At 40.4% G+C, this 21114-nt stretch overlaps 1 protein-coding gene across 2 annotated transcripts in view; it reads right to left on the minus strand.

Annotated features, from left to right (window-relative positions):
• Positions 1-19923, minus strand: part of LOC118367188 (nck-associated protein 5-like) — a 120352-nt gene extending 100429 nt beyond the window's left edge. The window contains exons 1-3 of one of the 2 annotated variants that reach the window (XM_052493912.1): positions 19480-19923; positions 5524-5895; positions 2916-3037 (exon numbers count right to left, since the gene is read on the minus strand). In XM_052493912.1, the coding sequence (XP_052349872.1) occupies positions 2916-2944 (29 nt within the window). In that variant the 5' untranslated portion in view covers positions 2945-3037; positions 5524-5895; positions 19480-19923. The remainder of the gene's footprint in view (positions 1-2915; positions 3038-5523; positions 5896-19479) is intronic. The other variant, XM_052493911.1, reaches the window with a different exon arrangement.
• Positions 19924-21114: the final 1191 nt, after the last annotated feature.

Consider the following 21114-nt stretch of genomic DNA (forward strand, 5'->3'; position numbering starts at 1 on the left):
GGTAAGATGACCTTCTCATTAGATTACAAATTATACCATTTTGATAGTTATTTAATATTGTGGCAAGTATTTTAAGTGTTGATAGTGTTAGCATTTTGCAAGAGAAATGTGTTGTTTTGGCAAACGCACTTGCAGTTTAGTGGGCTGTGTTTTACTGTTTGCAAAAGTGATCCCTGTTACTAGTGTTAGGCAATCGAGAAAAACTGTAATCGCACAAAGAGGCCTGACAGATATTCTGCTAGGTATTGTTAAATGCGTATTGGGGATCTGGGACCACTTAAACCTGTTGCATTACATTTCTAATTGTGAAATGTTGCTAATGTTGCAAGCATTTGGTTCATGTGTGTGTGCATGCATGTGCGATTTCTGCACCTATGTGTGTGTGTGTGTGTGTGTGTGTGTGTGTGTGTGTGTGTGTGTGTGTGTGTGTGTGTGTGTGTGTGTGTGTGTGTGTGTGTGTGTGTGTGTGTGTGTGTGTGTGTGTGTGTGTGTGTGTGTGTGTGTGTGTGTGTGTGTGTGTGTGTGTGTGTGTGTGTGTGTGTGTGTGTGCGTGCGTGCGTGCCCAGCCCACGTGCATATTCCCCTTGTGTGTGGTTATCTAGATTTTCTCCATTGAAGCCACAGACTAAGGAACAACCACCTTATCACCAAATGGTTTGTTGCTGCACCATAACATTTTGCTGCCAAAGGCTACAATTCTCAAAACCTCCCCCCATCTCCAGCACACAATGTGTGAATGGATGCCCCAGTTTTACAAACAGGCCGTGAAGTGACCCCTTTCACCGTCCACTCCAATGACAGACCCTAACTACTTTGGCCCTGCTAATCCGAGGCAGGCAGGCAGAGACTAACTCAGAGCACAATGCTGGCTTCTGCTCTCCAGGGTTGTCATTACTGAGCAGCCAGAGCTTTCTAATGCACTGAGGTGTGTCTGGATACCAGAAGCTCCACAGGAAAAACACTTTTAATTCTGGAGTTGCGGCTGAATACTGTCAAGAGGGGGAAGCGGGTCACTGAAGTGGATGGTGTACTAGTTCACTCCAAAGGAAAGGTTGTCAGGCATTTTCAATTGTTCGGTTCTCCACCAGCAGTAATGAATGAAATAGTATCATCTGGTACAGGGACCACAGATATCAATTTACCTCTGTAACGCCGGATCAAAAAGTGGTTTGATTCTTCTACACAATTATCATATCTCTCTGTCTGAAAATGGTCTGTACAACAGTTATTCGGCTCCGCCTCGATTAGACCAAACCACATAAACTTTCTGTAGGCCTGCACCTCATTTACTTTTGTAGGGAGGCAAAACCTTTTTGTGTCTATTGAACTGGGTTTATTTATATACATAGTTGTAAAATGAAGATGTGTGCTTGTCAATTAATAGAGCAGTGCTTTAACAATCATTTGTATTTATCAGTTATGTTAATTGTTTTGAATTACTCATTAGTAACAAATAAAGTTCTTTAATTACGTTTTTTTTTTATACAAAGCTAATTATAGACAGTACTTTAACTTCACTGGAACTCATACAATGAATGTTTAAAGCTTTAATCATTTGTACTGTACAATCATAACAATGAATCCAAATTAAATCATTTTAAAATGCGCATAAACATAGATCTCTCTCGCACACTGAATGATGTTTATGTTTAAAGGAGCAAGTACCATGAAGATATAAACTAAACTAAGGAATCTATTTGATTGGATGTGCTTTTCTAAAACATTACATTTGCCATGCTTTGAAATCATAGACACTGCACAAAACCAGTGGTGGACTTACCATTAGGCAGAAGAGGCAATTGCCTCAGGCCTCACATCATCAAAGGGCCTTGTGAGTTGGGCATATTTTAAACAAAAATTACCCTTGTAAAAAAATGGAATAATCTCTCTGTTTGAGGCTCCCCCGTGCTCCGCTCGAGGCCTTTCATTGAAATTAAGCTGCAGGAATGAGGCTCTTTCAGAGTAGGGCAGAAAAAAGAAAAAGAAAGAAAGTACACTTCGTTTTACCAGAAAAATTACATAAGTTAATGCATTTCTTTAGTAAAAAGACAGGTGCTAATGATTATACTACCATCGTCGTCGAGGCAAAGGACATGTATGTGTAGCTCATGTACTGTATGTGACGCTATCTGGCTAAAAATAATATGGCTTGTCATACTATTTTTGGCCAGACAGCACCAGCTACATAGGCTACATATAGTAATACAGAGGGGCGCTGTTTTGCTCACTCAGATGCTTTCTCCTGTGACATAGATTTAGCCACTTGCGAATTGAAGGAAAGTGCATGGTACACGGTCTGGATGCAGGAATTATTTTGGATGAATTATCACGCACTGAGAAGGTGATCAAAATAAAATAACATTAAATTCTGCAAAAAGTTTTTATTTCATATTAAGTTTTAGAGAAAAGTGTTGACAGCTGGCTTTGTAGTTTTTCATTGAAACAACGTCAACAGACGACAGTACGGTACCCATCTGTCGATTCTGTGACCTTTACTGAATTTAAAGCTGACCTGGGTTCATATTACATATTACATACTGTGTTGGCCTTGTTTGAATATACTACCACAGTGTTTGGGTTGGGTTGCGTTGTCTGGGTTCTGTCTAGGTTGCCATGGGGTTCTCATGGGGTCACTATGCACAGTTCTTCAGGTGTTGCATAACACAAGGGAATATGTAAATGTCACTTTCCACCTGAAATTTCTCAAACATACAATTCCATTTCATGGAGGTAAGCTTTTTGTCATGGTGTTTATAGTGTTGGTGAGGTGTGGTTTGAGTTGTCATATAGCGATAAATATGCTAAAGGGTGTAATTCCCTCACACGAAAGTGACAGGAAACAATTGTGTTGGTTACATCTATGCTGCATGGCACCCTAAGGTGGTGTGGGTGGACGTGAAGTTGCGTTACAGTACCTGGAGTAGTGTTGTTGGAGTGACACCATCTGGCTATGTGTCTGCTGAGCCTTGTCCCTCTCCTCTCTCTCTCTACACCCAGATGTTGTTTGTTCTCCAGCTAGGCTGATGGATCACTCAGGCTGTAAGAAGAATGAATACCGGTTGTAACATAAATAAACATACTATTTTTTCTGTTCATCTTGCATGATATCATAGTCCTTTATCTACGCAAAGATAGCAGGTAACATCCCTTCACCTTATTCACCAACATAAGGACAAAGCAAATTGGCATGCTACTTGTGAAAACCTCAAAAACAATATGTGTTATAACCCCATCGTTGACAGGTTACAGGTCTGACTACATTCCAATGACATTTGGGAAAATACTTAGGGTGAACTGCAGTTGTGTCGATATGAAACAATCTGAGTTGTAGCCTGCCACCTACAGTGCCTTCAGAAATGATTCACACTAGTGGCGCGCGGTTCAGCAGTTTGTTCACCCGCAGCCACCTGCAATTGCTAATAACCCGTCCGCAACCACCCGACTCTATGTGATAAAGTGAAAATCTGAGGCCAGCACACGACTCTAACCCGCAAATATAGTGTTCCCTTTTTATCTCTTGAACATGTTTTTCTTCAACATTTAGGCTACTCCTTTATTTATTGAATATGTAAGCCTATTGAACAGTAGCCTATGTGATGATGCGAGCTCTCTTCTGCTCTCTCATCATGTCTGCTCTCTCATCATGTCGAACCACCGTTCTCCATTCCACATGCTGCCAAGTAGCCTACAAACATTTCCATTTCTATAAACTGCATTACTGCCATTGCAACTTATGAGCGCACCATTTGTTTGTGCTGTTAGAGGTAACACAAACTCAATCACTATTTCATTTGTTTATAAAATAATGTGCTTTATTTTATGAGTTTTATTCATTGTAGGCTAAACCTGTTGGTTTGAGAGATTTGTGGGTGTTGAGCGTGCAGTGTTGCTAGTGCACGCCACACCTCTCTGTAGGCTATTTCACTCTATCATTGCATTGGTTAGTCAATTGTGATTCATACTATATTCTGACAATTATCCATTGTTTTACTCAACCAGTAACGCAATTCTGGTTTAAGTTTACTGTGGTGAAGACTGTATGGAGAGGCACTCCAGACATCCTCAACGGCTAAGTTCCTTGGGGTCACACTTCAAGAAAACATGCCCTGGAGTGCCCACATAGAGTGCCTGGAGAAGAAGGGAAGCAAGCGCCTGAACCACCTGAGGGTATTCTGCAGAAAAAAAAGTAGGTAGCCACTCCAGGAACAGCCATCAGTGTATCAGAGCTATCAGAGTGTTCCAGAGCTGCATCCGGCCTTTTGAGTATGCTTACACCAGCCTGGTGTAACGTGGGGAGGTCTCATGTCAGAAAACTTCAAATCGTTCAAAACATTGCCATCCCCACGTTTGTTGGCTACAGCCTGAATTTAAAGTTGATTAAATTACAGCCTGAATTTAAAAATGATATAATTGAGATTTTGTGTCATTGGCCTGGCAAGAAGAAAGCCACACATAATTTTGCACGCCACCCCAATTTTTCAGTTTTTGATTTGTTAAAAAGTTTGAAATATCCAATAAATGTCGTTCCACTGATGGAGTCTGCAAAAGACCTGAGACTGGGACGGTGATTTGTCTTCCAACAAGACAATGATCCAAAACATAAAGCAAAATCTACAATGGAATGGTTCAAAAATAAACATATCCAGGTGTTAGAACGGCCAAGTCATGATTGTGTCCCACTGAAATATCCAATAAATGTCGTTCCACTTCATGATTGTGTTGATTCTTCACAAAAAAATACAGTTTTATATCTTTATGTTTGAAGCCTGAAATGTGGCAAAAGGTCGCAAAGTTCAAGGGGGCCGAATACTTTCGCAAGGCACTGTATATATATATATGTGTATTTTTATTTTATTTTAAGTAATTAAAAATAAAGGTAAATATTCAACCCTTTTGATATGGCAAAAAATAAGTTCAGTAAGTAAAAATTTGCATAAAGAGTCACATAATAAGTTGCATGGACTCTGTGTGAAGTAATAGTGTTTAACATGATTATTAAATGACTATCTCCTCTCAGTCTGTGCTAGGAAAACAAGTCCTTTAGCTTAACATCCGCTTATTTGGACCACTTCCTTGTTGAGCATGTCACTGGTCCTTCCTGATTGAGCATGAATCAGGAGGATAGAGTTATGGTCAGATTTGCCAAAGGAAGGGTGAGGGAGAGCCTTGTGTGCATTTCTGTGTGTGGAGTAAAGGTGATCAAGGGTTTTGCCGCCTTTAGTTGCTCAGGTGATATGCTAGTTTCTCTGCATTCAAATCACCAGCCACGAGAAGCGTCGCCTCTGGATGTGTATTATCTTGTTTGCGTATGGCCCTATACAGCTCATTGAGTGTGGTCTTAGTGCCAGCATCAGTTTTCCCTGGTAAATAGACAACTATGAAAATTATAAATGAAAACTCTCTTGGTAAATAGTATAGTCTGCAGCTTATCATGAGGTATTCTAACTCAGAGGAGACTTCATTAACATTGGAGATCGCGCACCAGCTGTGAACAAAGAGACATACCCCTCTCCCTCACCTTACCTGAGGCTGCCGTCCGGTCTAGATGACGTATGGAAAAGCCAGCGAGATGTATATTATCCATGTTCAGCCACGACTCTGATAAACAGAGAATGTTTCAGATCTTCAGGTCCCGTTGATAGTAGTCTCGAGCGGAGCTCGTCCAGTTTGTTCTCTAGTGATTTTACATTCGCCAATAGAATTGAGGGTAGAGGCGGTTTATTTGCTAGCCAGCGTCAGGATGCCGCTTCGTTTGCCTCTCTTGCGCCGTTACTTTGTATTTTGAGTCCCAGGGATTAGGGCCTGATCGGGAGTAAGCAGAACGTCCAGAGCTGCCGACTCGTTGAAATCGTCATCCAAATTGAGGTTAGTGATCGCTGTTCTGATGTCCAGAAGCTTATTTTCGGTCATAGGAAATAATGGCGGAGACATCATGTAGAGATCAGTGGGGAAAAAAACACACAAAATAGCAGAATTGGTCAGGAGCCCCTAAAATGTCTGGTATCCACTGCAGCGCCATCTCACCAAAAAATATTTGCATTAAAATGTTGGTTCATTGACTCATTCAATAATATTTTCCATAGTCAGAGATAGGGAATATATTCCTTAATCTGACCAGGACTTTTATTGTAAAGCTATGCCTTCAAAACAAACGAGTCACTTGTAACTCAGCCTTGAGTGTCCCAGACAATGTCAAGTCTGTGATATTATTTATGAGCTTAGTTCAGTAAAATGTTGGTTCATTGACTCATTCAACAATCTTTTCCATAGTCAAAGATATGGTCTTTTTCCTAAAACTTGTATGCAATTTAGAATGGTGCAATGATTTGTTGGACAGAAACATGTTTTTACTTGTAGATACATATTCATCGTCATTAGTCTTATATGATCAGCATATTTCTCCTTCAAAATAACCATATTAATCTCTCCAGCAAGTATCATCCCAAACATTTATATTTGATCTACAAATGTGCGAGTACTCAATTTGAATGTCCGTTTTTGTCATATTTGTCTGTCTCTGGGTTGCGGAAACTAGGTGCCTGGCAGTATTGACTATAACCTGAGTCATTACTCCCATCTAGTGGTGAACACAATCAGTTACTAGAGGGGAATAAGGTATGGAGTCGTGAAATCAAGCTCCATGTCACGGGAAATCAAGCTCCCTGTCACGTGACATCAAGCTCCACGTCACGTGACATTTGATTTAATCCCAGCATGTATTTATTTTTCTAGTAGCATTTAGTCACTACATTCATGTCACTCTTATGGATATTCTGTGTATGGGCATTACGCATACAAAAGGAGACATTACTATTCTTAAATATACGCTGTGGAAAATACTCCATACTCCTGGTTATTAAACAGATCTCATGTATAGGCAATATGTAACAGTCTGCCTCACAGAACATTATCGATGTTCTCTTTATTATGTCCTGCAGATGGAGCTCTCAGCGCAAGAGCATGATTCTTTGACATGAAGTGAAAAATAATCTGGAATTTACTTTTGTATGCGTTGGTGGATAATTAGCATGACCTGCACACATTGTATTCATGTCAAAATCTCTCCATTCAATTCAGTGTAATATTCCATCATAATATAATGGTAACAATGCCATCATTTTAAAGCTTGTGGATTTTGAATCCATGGAGATGGTTCATAATCGTTAAATGTCAAATCCTTTCTAAAAGAGCAGTTTGCCTAGTTCAAAATCTGCTCATTAATAAAAATGAATAAAGAAATGCCTCTACTCTACATTTCAAAAAACAAAGCTATATCTACAATATCTATCAAAAGGACCGTGAAGAGTAGAGGCTACAGTAGCATACACAGACAAAATCAAATGCAGATTTGTGATCTACGAGAGTTCACTGAATTAGTAGGATCTGCTGGAACTCAGGACAAGTGACCTAGATCAGGAGTGTCACACTAGCATGTTAGAGGGCTGTGCGAGAGCTGCTGTCCTGGTTGTTCTGTTGTTCCGTCTTTAATTACATTACCAAGCCAAATGATTCACCCATTGTTGGGGTTTACTGTGAGGACAAACATGATAGGCCCTCATATGCTCAGATAAACACAGCATCTATGGTGACCAGGGTAAAACATCAAATTGTTGCCATGGTGGATTAATAGTTCCTCACGATCCTCACAAATTGTTCCTCTGACAAGTGAACATATAAGAGTAAGATGCTGTTAAATCTTCGGTTCATATGTGTGCAGTACTTAAATGTGTGCAAATCAACATGCGCAAACATTTATACCGCAATCCTGAATTGAGCCCATGGTGTGGGAACAATTGAGGGTGGGCCCACAGTCATTCCATTGCTGTCTTGTCAGCAGCAGGCAGCAAGCAGTACACTGGTATGTGTGCTTATTTGGAAAAACTTAGGACAGAAAAGTAAACACTGTCATTAAATGTTTTCCTCTGGGTGGAGGGTAAAATTGGTATAATTGAGGAAGCTCTCCTCTTCCTCTCGCATTGATGTTTTGAATGAATTAGGGTAAGGCCTTGGGGACCTTTACATTCAGATATTTCTTCAGTAACTCACATCCTGCTGTAACCCAGAAAACTTGATAATTTGACATATCTTGTACAGTGTACTGTTCTGCTTAATTCCGGAACCCAGAACCAACCATTTCCCCTCCAGATCTTAGATTCAGTAGTACCGACAGACATTTAACATGCATTATGTTAAAAGACTACGTGCTTTTTGACTTAAAAAAGTGGAATCTTTTAGAAAAATTGTGTATAGGTCAAAGCGTTATATATAGAATTTTACAATGGGTGGTTCTAATCCTGAATGCTGATTGGTTAAAACTGCATTCCAGACGGTTTCTATTCCACAAGTTACCACCGGCTAAATCTTTGACGTTAAAATACCTATTTAGTCTGTTCCATCTGATTGCGCAATCCACTGTCTCATCAGCCATGCCAGGCAATGTATATACTTGACCTCAGCTATAAATAGCATCTAGACATTATCTCACATTTCTTTTAGACTGAGATTTAGTATTCAACTGCGGAGATTTGTATAAACCTTGCTGTCTGTCTCTCCAACATTGCAACATTGTTTCAATATTCAAATTCAATCTCCAGCTTTCCCATAGTAACGAATGTAATGGGAGTCTGGACGAGACAGACAAGCAGGCAGTGTTTCTTAGCCAGTCAAAAACATGAATCAGCTGGCATCCTTTTTCTGGATACATACAAATAAATGTAAATTGAAAAAGGGTCAAACTAAATGATGTGCAGCTAGTTTGCAGCCTTTCCAGCTTCAGTTTGAAGTGATTGTGTTAGCTGTGTTATTGGCTAGCTCCACTGAACAACAGTGTCCTGACGAGTGAGCAAATGTTCTATGTCAGGTGAAATCGCACCTCATTAGCTCATTGAGAGGCGGCAGGGTAGCCTAGTGGTTAGAGCTTTGTACGAGCAACCAAAAGGATGCAAGTTCATGTCCCCAAGCTGACAAGGTACAAATCTGTCATTCTGCCCCTGAACAGGCACTTAACCCACTGTTCCTAGGCTGTCATTGAAAAAAAGGATTTGTTCTCAACTGACTTGCCTAGTTAAATAAAGGTACAAAATAAAAATATTGTTATGGAGGTATCCAAGTAAATGTCACTATAAAACAGCTTATGCAAATGCAGCTACTTTGATGTTATTCTGGCAACACTTTTTGACGTGACTGTAAATTAGCTGTAGTTGGCTAGCTAGCAAGCAAGAGATAGGAACAATGGAACGTTTAGAACGAACGACTGGATCCATAGATACAGAACAGATAGAACGAATAACAAGCTGGGCTTGGGTAGCAACCCAAAATTTGTGTCGGGACTGTATCTTGTGAAAGGATGAAATAGTATGAATAAATGTATCAAAATACAGTTTTTAATGAAAATATGTCAATCATTATTTGAATATGTTGGTAACCTGTTGTATAAAAGTGCTAATGTTCTCAGTACATCATGCAGACAGGAATAAAGAACTCTCGGGGAAGAAGAAAGGCGGGGGTGTATGTTCCATGATTAACTAGTCATGGTGTGATTGTGATAACATGCAGACACTCAATGTCACGCCCTGACCTTAGAGATCCTTTTTATGTCTCTATTTTGGTTTGGTCAGGGTGTGAGTTGGGGCGGGCATTCTATGTTTTGTGTTTCTATGATTTTCTATTTCTATGTTTTGGCAGGGTATGGTTCTCAATCAGGGACAGCTGTCTATCGTTGTCTCTGATTGGGAACCATACTTAGGTACCCTTTTTCCCACCTGTGTTTGTGGGAAGTTAACTTTGTTTAGGGCATATAGCTTCACAGTTTGTTTGTAGTGTTTATTGTTTTTGTTGGCGTTTTTGTTGACCTAGAATACCTCACATTCAAACGCCGACCGTATTACCTCCTACGAGAATTCTCTTCGGTTGTAGTCACAGCCATGTATATTCCCTCTTAGGCCGATACCACGACGACCCTCAAAGAACTACACTGGACTTTAATGCAAACTGGAAAGCACATATCCTGAAGCCGCATTTATTGTAGCTGAGGATTTTAACAAAGCAAATTTGAGGAAAACGCTACCGAAGTTCTACCAACACATTGACTTAAGCACTCACACTGGAAAAACATTGGACCACTGAAATGCCTACAAGGCCCTCCCCCACCCACCCTTCAGCAAATATGATCACGACTCCATTTTTGTCCTCCCTTCCTATAGGCAGAAACTCAAACAGGAAGTACCCGTGCTAATTTCTATTCAACGCTGGTCTGACCAATCGGAATCCATGCTTCAAGATTGTTTTGATCATGCAGACTGGGATATGTTTCCCATAGCCTCTGAGAATAACATCGACGAATACACGGACAGTGACTGATTTCATCAGGAAGTGTATAGGAGAAGTTGTATTAAAACCTACCTAAAACAGAAACCGTGGATAGATGGCGAGGTGACTGAGAAAGTGGCCGAATACAAACAGTGTAGTTATTCCCTCCATAATCAAACAGGCAAAGGGTCAGAGACAAAGTGGATTCACAATTCAACGGCTCAGACACAAGACTTATGTGGCAGGGTCTACAGACAATCACAGACTACAACTGGAAAACCAGCCAAGTCGCGGACACCGACATCTTGCTTCCGGACAAGCTAAACACCTTATTTGCACGCTTTGAGGATAAAACAGTGCCACCGATGCGGCCCGCTACCAAGGACTGTGGGCTCTCCTTCACCATGGCCGACGTGGGTAAGACATTTAAGCGTGTTAACTCTCGCAAGGCTGCCGGGATCCCTAGCCGTGTCCTCAGAGCATGCGCAGACCAGCTGGCTGGAGAGTTTACGGACATATTCAATCTCTCCCTATCCCAGTCTGCTGTCTCCACTTGCTTCAAGATGTCCACCATTGTTCCTGTACCCAAGAAAGCAAAGGTAACTGAACAAAATGACCATCGCTCTGGAGCACTCTCCTCTGTCATCATGAAGTGCTTTGAGAGGCTAGTTAAAGATCATATCACTTCTGCCTTACCTGACACCTAGATCCTAGACCCACTTCAATTTGCTTACCGCCCCAATTGATCCACAGACGATGGACGTCATTGCACTGCACACTGCCCTATCCCATCTGGACATCAGGAATACCTACTGTATGTACGAATGCTGTGCATTGACTATAGCACAGCATTCAACTCCATAGCACCCTCCAAGCTCATCATTAAGCTCGGAGCCTGTCAATTTTCTTTCGCCTCTATGGCCTATTTATTGCTTACCTCCGTACTCTTCTACATTTGCACACACTGTTCATAGATTTGTCTATTTTTCAGTTTTTCTTTTGTCTTATTGACTGTACTTTTGTTTATGTGTAACTCTGTGTTGTTGTTTTTGTCGCACAGCTTTTCTTTATCTTGGCCAGGTCGCAGTTGTAAATGAGAACTTGTTCTCAACTGGCCTACCTGGTTAAATAAAGGTGAAACAAAAAATAAAATAAAATGCTGGAGCCCGCGAACACTGGGTACTGGTAAGTGCAACACAACAAACGAACAGCATAACTCATAACACACAGCTGTCTTTGAGGGTCACTACAATATCATAGTAGTCTTGTGTTTTATTTGTTATTAATGTCAATGCTGTTTTCTATGCTTGTTTTCACTTAATACTTTGGGATACTGGTGCTATATCAGAGGGTTGCCAGATTGGAAAAAAAAGCTATATTGCCAGTTTGTTTTGTGGTGTTGAGAAAGGTATTTGATTTGGGAATGGGAATGGATACATTTTCATGATGGGAAATGAATTAATCAACAAATGTGGGGAAACAGAAGACCTGCAACAAAATATATATGTTTGGTTTAAATTCCCCTGGTGCAACTGCATGGTATTTGCAATTATAACAAGTCTGGGCTATGATCAATTAAGCCATACCAATGCAGTGTGACAGGTTAATGTAAAATAATGAATTATGTTAGCTTACACTAATGGCACTTCCAAGGCCATTTCATGGTGATTATTATGGTCGTGTCTATCATTTACTTTCTTCTGCTATATTGTTGGCAGCGTTGGGCTCACGTCCAGCTCACGTCTAGTTAAGTGATCTAGTGGTGGGAAGCATTCTGTTTTTCAACATTGTGTTGGGTGTAATTACATTGATATATCTAGTGAACAATGGATAAGCTACAATGGGCGTGACAGATAGAAGTTGTCACTACAGGTAAGATCAAGCCTTTACATCAAAGTTGCCTGAAGCTGAATGGAAAGTGCTTTGCCCTGACCAGTTAGTCAGAAGAAAATCCTCTGTGACTAGACATTTACATAAGTTAACTTACCAGTGTTGTCCCAAAACAAACACATTATTCACATTTACTAACAACCTGTTCAAAGTGTTATTCCAACCATGGTGTTCTTTTGTTACTGAAGTTTATATATCAAGTAACCTGACAATGATCCACATCATATGGGTAGACAAATAATGTGCAAAACACAACTATCCCTTTTTTAGGATCCAAATCAGTAATATGAATCACTGTTGATCCATCCTGTTCTGATCTAATGAGAGGGATGTAGGATTTCCTACGGACTAGAATGAAGGCCTTTCCCAGTCATGAAGGACAAAGCTGGGCCTCTCTTGCTTCTCATTGTCGAAGACTGAACTCAAGTTAGTGGTTATATGTCAGACTCTCTTATACCCCTATTCCCAAAATCTTATACTCCATAGGTTGTAAATAAACCGCTTTTAAGCTGATATAACTTGTATAATTATTATTGGCTGTGAAACCAATATCCGAAAGTCTTCAGACTGAGCATTTCACAATGGAAATTGCTGCTGACATTAAACATAATTATTTCTTTCTTCAGTGGAAATGCAAAATATGTATAAAAATGCCAAATATACCAAAATCTAAATCAAGCAGAAATGTACGGCTATTTAACCATCTTAATTATTACTAAAACATGCAAACTACAGACATTTAACCAGTTAAAGACAATGAATACATGACAACTATATAAAAAATATTTTATAAATAATAATCCATAATCCATACAAAAGTAAAGAGTTGGAGAGTTGAATGCAAACAAAGTGAGTGTGTGTATTATGTGTGTAAGTGTTTGTGTGCATTTGTGTGCGCCTGTGTGTGTATTATGGTGTGTATTATAATCTCCCATCAAAAAAAATGTATCCCCAATCCCTAATCAATCCCTCATCAAATGCCCTCATCGATACCACAAAACACAACAGAAAAATCTGTATTTTTTCTCCAATTGGGAACACAGCCTTGTATAAAATGGATTATGAAAGAAATGGTGTCATGTACATGAAAAAGTGGTGGCTTGTACTAAATGCATTAGGAAGAAAATTGTGTAATGTAGGCTCCATGAAATACGAAATGCGTTATGAAGAAAATCATATAGGCCTACTGTTGACTACACACAAAAAGGGGCCTTTCTGACAACAAGTGCACCAGTATCCCAAAGTATTAAGCAAAAATAAGAATAGAAAACAGTATAGGCATTTAAAAAAAATGGCAACAACATAAGGCTACAATTACAATATAATTATTTCGGTGACAACCTGGTTGATTAACATATATTTTTTTAAATAAATGTGGGACACGGAAAATGGCAATGTATAACACCATTGTCCATCATGCATTGCTATAATAACCTTCAAAAGATTGTTACAAAGTTTGCCCCCCCCAAAAAAGTATTTTCCAATTAATAAAGTCGCACAAAAATGTGTCTTCACACAAATGAAGCAACACAAAACTCTGACAGGCACAAGAATACGAAATAGGGGGGAGGGGGGAGTTATTTCACTACCCAAAATAGCGTTCATCATGAACATGACGGGGACGAAGCCCAAAACAAACACATAAAAATATAACTGTATCACTGTATCACTGTATCACAATTCCAGTGGCTCAGAGGTTTGCATACACTAAGTTGACTGTGCCTTTAAACAGCTTGGAAAATTCCAGAAAATGATGTCATGGCTTTAGAAGCTTCTGATAGGCTGATTGACATAATTTGAGTCAGTTGGAGGTGTACCTGTGGATGTATTTCGAAGCCTACTTTCAAACGGCCTCTTTGCTTGACATCATGGGAAAATCTAAACAAATCAGCCAAGAACTCAGAATTTTATTTGTAGAACTCCACAAGTCTGGTTCATTGTTGGGAGCAAAATCCAAATGCCTGAAGGTACCACGTTCATCTGTACAAACAATAGTGCGCAAGTATAAACATCATGGGACCACGCAGCCATCATACCACTCAGGAAGGAGACGCGTTCTGTCTCCTAGAGATGAACGTACTTTGGTGCGAAAAGTGCCAAGTGTCAATCCCAGCACAACAGAAAATAACCTTGTAGGGCCTCCCGGACCTTGCAGGGCCTCCTGCGGTGCAGTGCCTGTGCCACTGTGCCACCAGAAACCCTGGGTTCGAGCCCAGGCTCTATCTGTATGCTCTCGTCGGCTGGCCCTCGCTACATATTCGTCGCCAGACCCACTGGCTCCAGGTCATCTACAAGTCCATGCTAGGTAAAGCTCCGCCTTATCTCAGTTCATTGGTCACGATGGCAACACCCACCCGTAGCACGCGCTCCAGCAGGTGTATCTCACTGATTATCCCTAAAGCCAACACCTCATTTGGCCACCTTTCGTTCTGGTTCTCTGCTGCCTGTGACTGGACCGAATTGCAAAAATCGCTGAAGTTGGAGACTTTTATCTCCCTCACCAACTTCAAACATCTGCTATCTGAGCAGCTAATCGATCGCTGCAGCTGTACATAGTCTATCGGTAAATAGCCCACCCAATTTTACCTACCTCATCCCCATACTGTTTATATTTATTTACTTTTCTTCTCTTTTGCACACCAATATCTCTACCTGTACATGACCATCTGATCATTTATCACTCCAGTGTTAATCTGCAAAATTTTAATTATTCGCCTACCTCCTCATGCCTTTTGCACACAATGTATATAGACTCTTTTTTGTTTTTTCTACTGTGTTATTGACTTGTTAATTGTTTACTTCATGTGTAACTCTGTGTTGTCTGTTCAGGTCGCAGTTGTAAATGATTTATCTTGGCCAGGTCGCAGTTGTAAATGAGAACTTGTTCTCAACTAGCCTACCTGGTTAAATAAAGGTGAAATAAAAAAATAAAAAAATACTAATCAGAGGGAATGGGAACCAGGTGTGCATCATGAGACAAGAGAGTCCGGGGTTGGTGGTAATGATCCAGTCCAGTGACGCCTAGAAGGCCGGTGACGTAGACCTCCGGAGCTGCAGCACCATGAGAAAGCATATCATTTAGCCGCAGAGGATCAGCTAAAGAACATATTAATAACTCCTAGCTCTGGAGTGTAGCCCACTAACAAGGCATAGCCTACAGTTGGAAACACGTGGCAAATCTGTCACTGAACAAACAGCATGCAGACAAAACAGGCCTTTGGCAATACTTGAAATACTATAGCTGCAAAAACACAGGTTGGAAAGCAAATGGCTCCTGTCGAAATGAGAGGACTCTAATCTGTCTGCTGTAGACTAGCAAAATATTTGATCAAATCTTCAAATAGGCCTATTGTTTTACAAAGTAAAACGAGAGAGAGAGAGAAGCTTTTAGCACGAGCACATCAGCCATCACCAGCAAGTGACCTGCGCATCATTGGGTGAGTCAGTGAAGCTGGATATCATTTTTAGGACTATAATTTCCTCCTCGTGTTGTAGCCTACAATATGTGCCTGCAAACATCTAGGCCTGGGCTATTGATGAATTCAAGACAAGGTTGTTTTTGTTATGGTGCTATCATGACAACTGGGAAGTCTGGAAAGAAACAAGGTCCAATCATGACGTCAGTGATCTTCAGGTCGAAAGTCTGAGCTCTGGAAAGAGGCCTGAGCTCCCAACTTGGAATTCCGAGTTGAATGAGTCCTCAGTTATCTTGAACACACTGGAGTCAGAAGTCTGAGATTTCTGAGTCTGAGTTTTGAACATGGCATTAAAAAATATTATGCCAAAGACTCCAGTCATGTAAAAATATGTAGAATTGCAAGGGTCAAGGGTCAAACTTTTTCTGTACCCTAGGCCACTAAATATTTTCTCCATATGTGCAACTTCTGTAAGGGCCCAAACTCTACTGCTCTATGCCACTATGAACATGCATGTTTATTTATTTGACCTTTATTTAACTATGCAAGTAAGTTAAGAACAAATTCTTATTTTCAATGATGGCCTAGGAACAGTGGGTTAACTGCCTCAGGGGCAAAACAACAGATTTGTACCTTGTCAGCTCTGGGACTTGAACTTGCAACCGTTTCGGTTACTAGTCTAATGCTCTAACCACTTGGCTACCCTGCCGCCCCAGGCAATATATGTAATGCAATGCTTTACTATAAAGGTGATTTGTTTTCTCATGCATTCCAGTACCTCAGAGCTCCCTTGGTCACTACCCTCTCGTGCTCACATTTTGCTCCGGCACCTGATTTACAAATTAAGCACTGGTTATACTAGCTAACACGTCTGGGTTTTATAAATGTGCAATAAGCATAAAGCACAATTATATAAGGAATTGGCAACTCGTTGGCTTGAGAGATTGTTGATGAGACGTGTTAATTTTCTATAGCTTAATGCCTGCTGCAATAAGTTATCATTATTACTGAATGTGCATTATGCATGGTTCTAGTTCAGTTTGTAACAAAAAGACATGAAAGCCAGATCAGTGATTTTGCAACAAAAAAAAGCAGTTTAAACTATTTTGATAAAATAATAAAATTAGCAATGGGTCTTAAGGTTGTGGAAGGCTTCAATTTAGCCGAGCTATAACTTCACAAGCCCTGAATTAATTATTGCTGACTGTTTGAAATGCAGTGTATTTGACCTTTAATTGTACAACATTGCTTATTTAGAGAATAGCCCCCCAAAAATATGAGATATATACAGTACCTGTCAAAAGTTTGGACACACCTTGTCATTCCAGGTTGTTTTTTGTGTGACTATTTTCTACATTGTAGAATAATAGTTAAGACATCACAACTATGAAATAACACATAGAAGAATGTAGTAACTAAAATAATGTTAAACATCTCAATATAATTCTTCAAAGTTGCCACTCTTTGCCTTGATGACAGCTTTGCACACTCTTGGCATTCTCTCAACCAGCTTCGTGAGGTAGTTACCTGGAATGCATTTCAATTAACAGGTTTGCCTTGTTAAAATGTCCTTCCTTCTTAATGCATTTGAGCCAATCAAATAAGCAAAGAGAAACGACAGTCCATCATTACTTTAAGACATGAAGGGCTGTCAAAGTTTCTTCAAGTGCAATCGCAATAACCATCAAAAGCTATGATGAAATGAGGAACGAAAGGAAGACCCAGAGTTACCTCTGCTGCAGAAGGTAAGCTCATTAGAGTTAAATGCACCTCAGATTGCAGTCCAAATAAATGCTTCACATAGTTCAAGTAACAGACACATCTCAACATCAACTGGAGACTGCGTGAATCAGGCCTTCATGGTCGATTTGCTGCAAACAAACCACTACTAAAGCACACCGATAAGAAGAAGAGACTTGCTTGGGCCAAGAAACATGAGCAATGGTCATTATATCGGTGGAAATCTGTCCTTCGGTCTGATGAGTCCAGATTTGAGATTTTGGGTTCCAACCGCCGTGTCTTTGTGAGACGCAGAGTAGGTGAACGGATAATCTCTGCATGTGTAGTTCCCACCGTGAAGCATAGAGGAGGAGGTGTGATGGTGTGGGGGTGCTTTGCTGGTGACACTGTCTGTGATTTATTTAGAATTCAAGGCACACTTAACCAGCATGGCTACCAGGACAATGACCCAACACACCTCCAGGCTGTGTAAGGGCTATTTGACCAAGAAGGAGAGTGATAGAGTCCTGCATCAGATGACCTGGCCTCCACAATCACCTGACCTCAACCCAATTGAGATGGTTTGGGATGAGATGGACCGCAGAATGAAGGAAAAGCCGCCGACAAGTGCTCAGCATATGTGGGAACTGCTTCAAGACTGTAGGAATAACATTCCAGGTGAAGCTGGTTGAGAGAATGTCAAGAGTGTGCAAAGCTGTCATCAAGGCAAAGGGTGGCTACTTTGAATAATATCAAATATATTTTGATTTGTTTAACACTTCTGATTACTACATGATTTCATATGTGTTATTTCATAGTTTTGATGTATTTACTATTGTTCTACAATGTCGAAAATAGTACAAATTTAAAATAAAAAAAACCTTGAATGAGTTGGTGTGTTCAAACTTTTGAATGGTAGGGAAACATGAATCGCCCATAAGTTTGAAAAAATGTAGATGGGATTTTAAATCCGTATTGCGCGGCCCTAATTGTGTAACAATTCACTTCTACTCAAAGGGGTGAAGCGAGGATGTGCAGTAAGGGCCAGCAGGGTGTTCAAAACAAAAAGTATACAAACATGTTGTTATTAAAACCTCTGCCGACGTCAGCTGAAAATGAACTGTCCTTGACATCATGTGTAAAGCATTTATTTTAGATAGGTTAGAGTACCCCTATAAGCCTGTAAAAGCGGGGCTAGCTATCTTTGTTCCCAGGCTATTGCTATCTGCAGCACAAACGTATGTCTTGATTGTGGAAACAACACCTTGATTACATATACTATTTGATTTAATGAAACTAAAATGAATGCATACTACCACAGTCTATTTCTGACGGAGAGTATTTATATTGTTCACTGTGTGTATCATATTCTCGTTGCACTTGCCTGTTTGTATCTAAAACATGTAGCTTAATTACCTCAACCTAAATGTATTTAGCATTCTCTCTTGTCCAGACAGTCGATTGTGTGCCTTGATGGACTAATCATGCAAATGTGTCTGTGGACAATGACCATCCCCTTGCCCTGAGCCACATCACATCCACTGTTGAGTAAGAGTCCTCTCTTATTCAGGGCTGCTGCTGTTGTTGCCCATTATCTCCCATTTCTATTGGATGAGACAGCCTTCTCATCAGGAAGAAACATAATGCGTGCTATGCACTTTTCAAAATTCTGTATTCCCGTTTTGGATCTGTGTGCACACTTGTTTAGATAGGTGCCAACAGAAGCAATACTCTGTATGTACACTAATCTAAGAAAGTTGCTCCACCTAAAGTGCACAGCTGGCACGGAAACCCATTAGATTCCGCATTGGAGTCCCGCATTCAAGTTTCAACCGTAATTTACAGTTACCTGGCACAGTGCCATTTTGAGGTTTATACCCCAAAGGGGTTTATACTTCTTTGGGTTTATCCAGTTTATACTCCTTATTTACATAAGTGCAGTCCATTAACACATCATGGACCTTGCTACTGCTACACAAACCCTACCTCACAATTGTCATCTGTCTATCTGTCAGTCAGTCTCCATGACAATTCTCAGGCCATGCATAACACACGAACAATGTGGTAATTCAGCGCCACACTAAGCAGTCTGACATTTCAGCATGACGTTCATTCATTTAAAGCAGCCATCATGGCAGCATCTTACCCTGCCAGTGGCTATCCATGAGTAGGGATGTCAGTATAGACAGCACATGGAGGAATCTTCACTGTAGAGCATGCAGTGGTGGTGATCAGTGGAGGTGCAACATAGCACCATCCTTAATGGCCAGGTCTCCCTTGAAAATTAAGTATTTTGATCTCAATGGGACCACTTGGTAAAATAGAGATAAAATAAAATCCAGTCAGGGAACCCAGTCAAGGGCCCATGTTGAAGTTTCAATGAAGTGGAGGCATGGTTTGGTCTTCACGACTTCAACAGCTGTTTAGATCCAGGGAGGAATAACAGGGAAATCCACTAGGAATCTGAGAAAACAAAATCCACTTGAGGTTCATATCCACGGAGATGAAAGGAAAAGGCTCTCGCAAAAATACCATAACTCCATGTGCACTAAAATTTCTCTCTCTCTCTCTTTATCTATCTCCCTCTCTCTCTCTCTCTCTCTCTCTCTCTCTCTCTCTCTCTCTCTCTCTCTCTCTCTTCTCTTAGCCTCTCTGCAATAACTCCTTAATCGCTCTATTTCTGTCCTTTTCTCTGATGCTCACTCATACTTTCTCTCTCTCTCTCTCTCTCTCTCTCTCTCTCTCTCAGCTGTGTCTCAGTGTTATGCTCGGCCTGTGCCCAGGGGATGTATAACATGTGTTCAGGGTGGGGGTTGGGGACTGCTGAATTCATAGGTGGCATGTTCTGCTTCTGCAAGGCTGGTGAGGATAGCCATCGCATTGTGTACTATTTTAAAGAGAGAGATCATGATAGAGTTCAAAGTTACCTCCATAGGTACTTCAAAATCGTAATACTTTACATGAGAATGTAGCAAGGCGATATTTGACCAACGGTATACATTTACTTGAATTGACAAAATCTATTAAGTTCAAAGGGAATGTGTGACTTGTGGGTACTGCCGAGGAAGATATGCTACACTGTCACGACTGAATTGGTCTTTGTTGTGCCCCTCTTTGGAAAGGATTAGTCCAATGTCTTCAGTGGAGTAGAATGATTCAATAGAAGATGCACAAATGATGCATTTATCTATGCATTTGTCAGGGCAGAGAGAGAGAGAGAAATAGAACTCTGCTCTGGAGTATTATTAATAGTACATTAGAAACTGACGTAAAGAAACCAGCTCCTTTATGGCTGTATCACGTCACATGACCCTCAGATGATACGCTGTCAGGCAACTCATGTCAAAAGAATCCTATACCGCGTCTATTGAAGAACTAAAATGCATAAAACTCTTAAAACATTTGATAATTACAGTGACATTTTCATAGTGAACATTAGATTATCAGAAAGAAATTTAAGGGCTTTATAATAAGGTCAATAGCATTAACGCCTGATATGATATAATATAGTATCTGCAGCAGGGAGAGGCAATATAAGTCCTCAGGGGCCGGAGTGGTGTCACACTTTTTCCCCATCCCTAGTGAACACAGCTGATTAAACTAATTGCATTCTAAACTGAAGATCATGATTAGTTGATTGTTTGAGCCAGGTGTGTTAGCTGGGGCTGGGGATGGGGACTGGGGCAAAAGTGTGACACCAATCAGGACCCCGAAGATTGGAGTTTCACATCCCTGATCTACAGTATATTTATGGTTTGAAAATACAGTAACAGACAACCAA

Source organism: Oncorhynchus keta, chromosome 34, assembly GCF_023373465.1.
Source record: "Oncorhynchus keta strain PuntledgeMale-10-30-2019 chromosome 34, Oket_V2, whole genome shotgun sequence".
Lineage (NCBI taxonomy): Eukaryota > Metazoa > Chordata > Actinopteri > Salmoniformes > Salmonidae > Oncorhynchus > Oncorhynchus keta.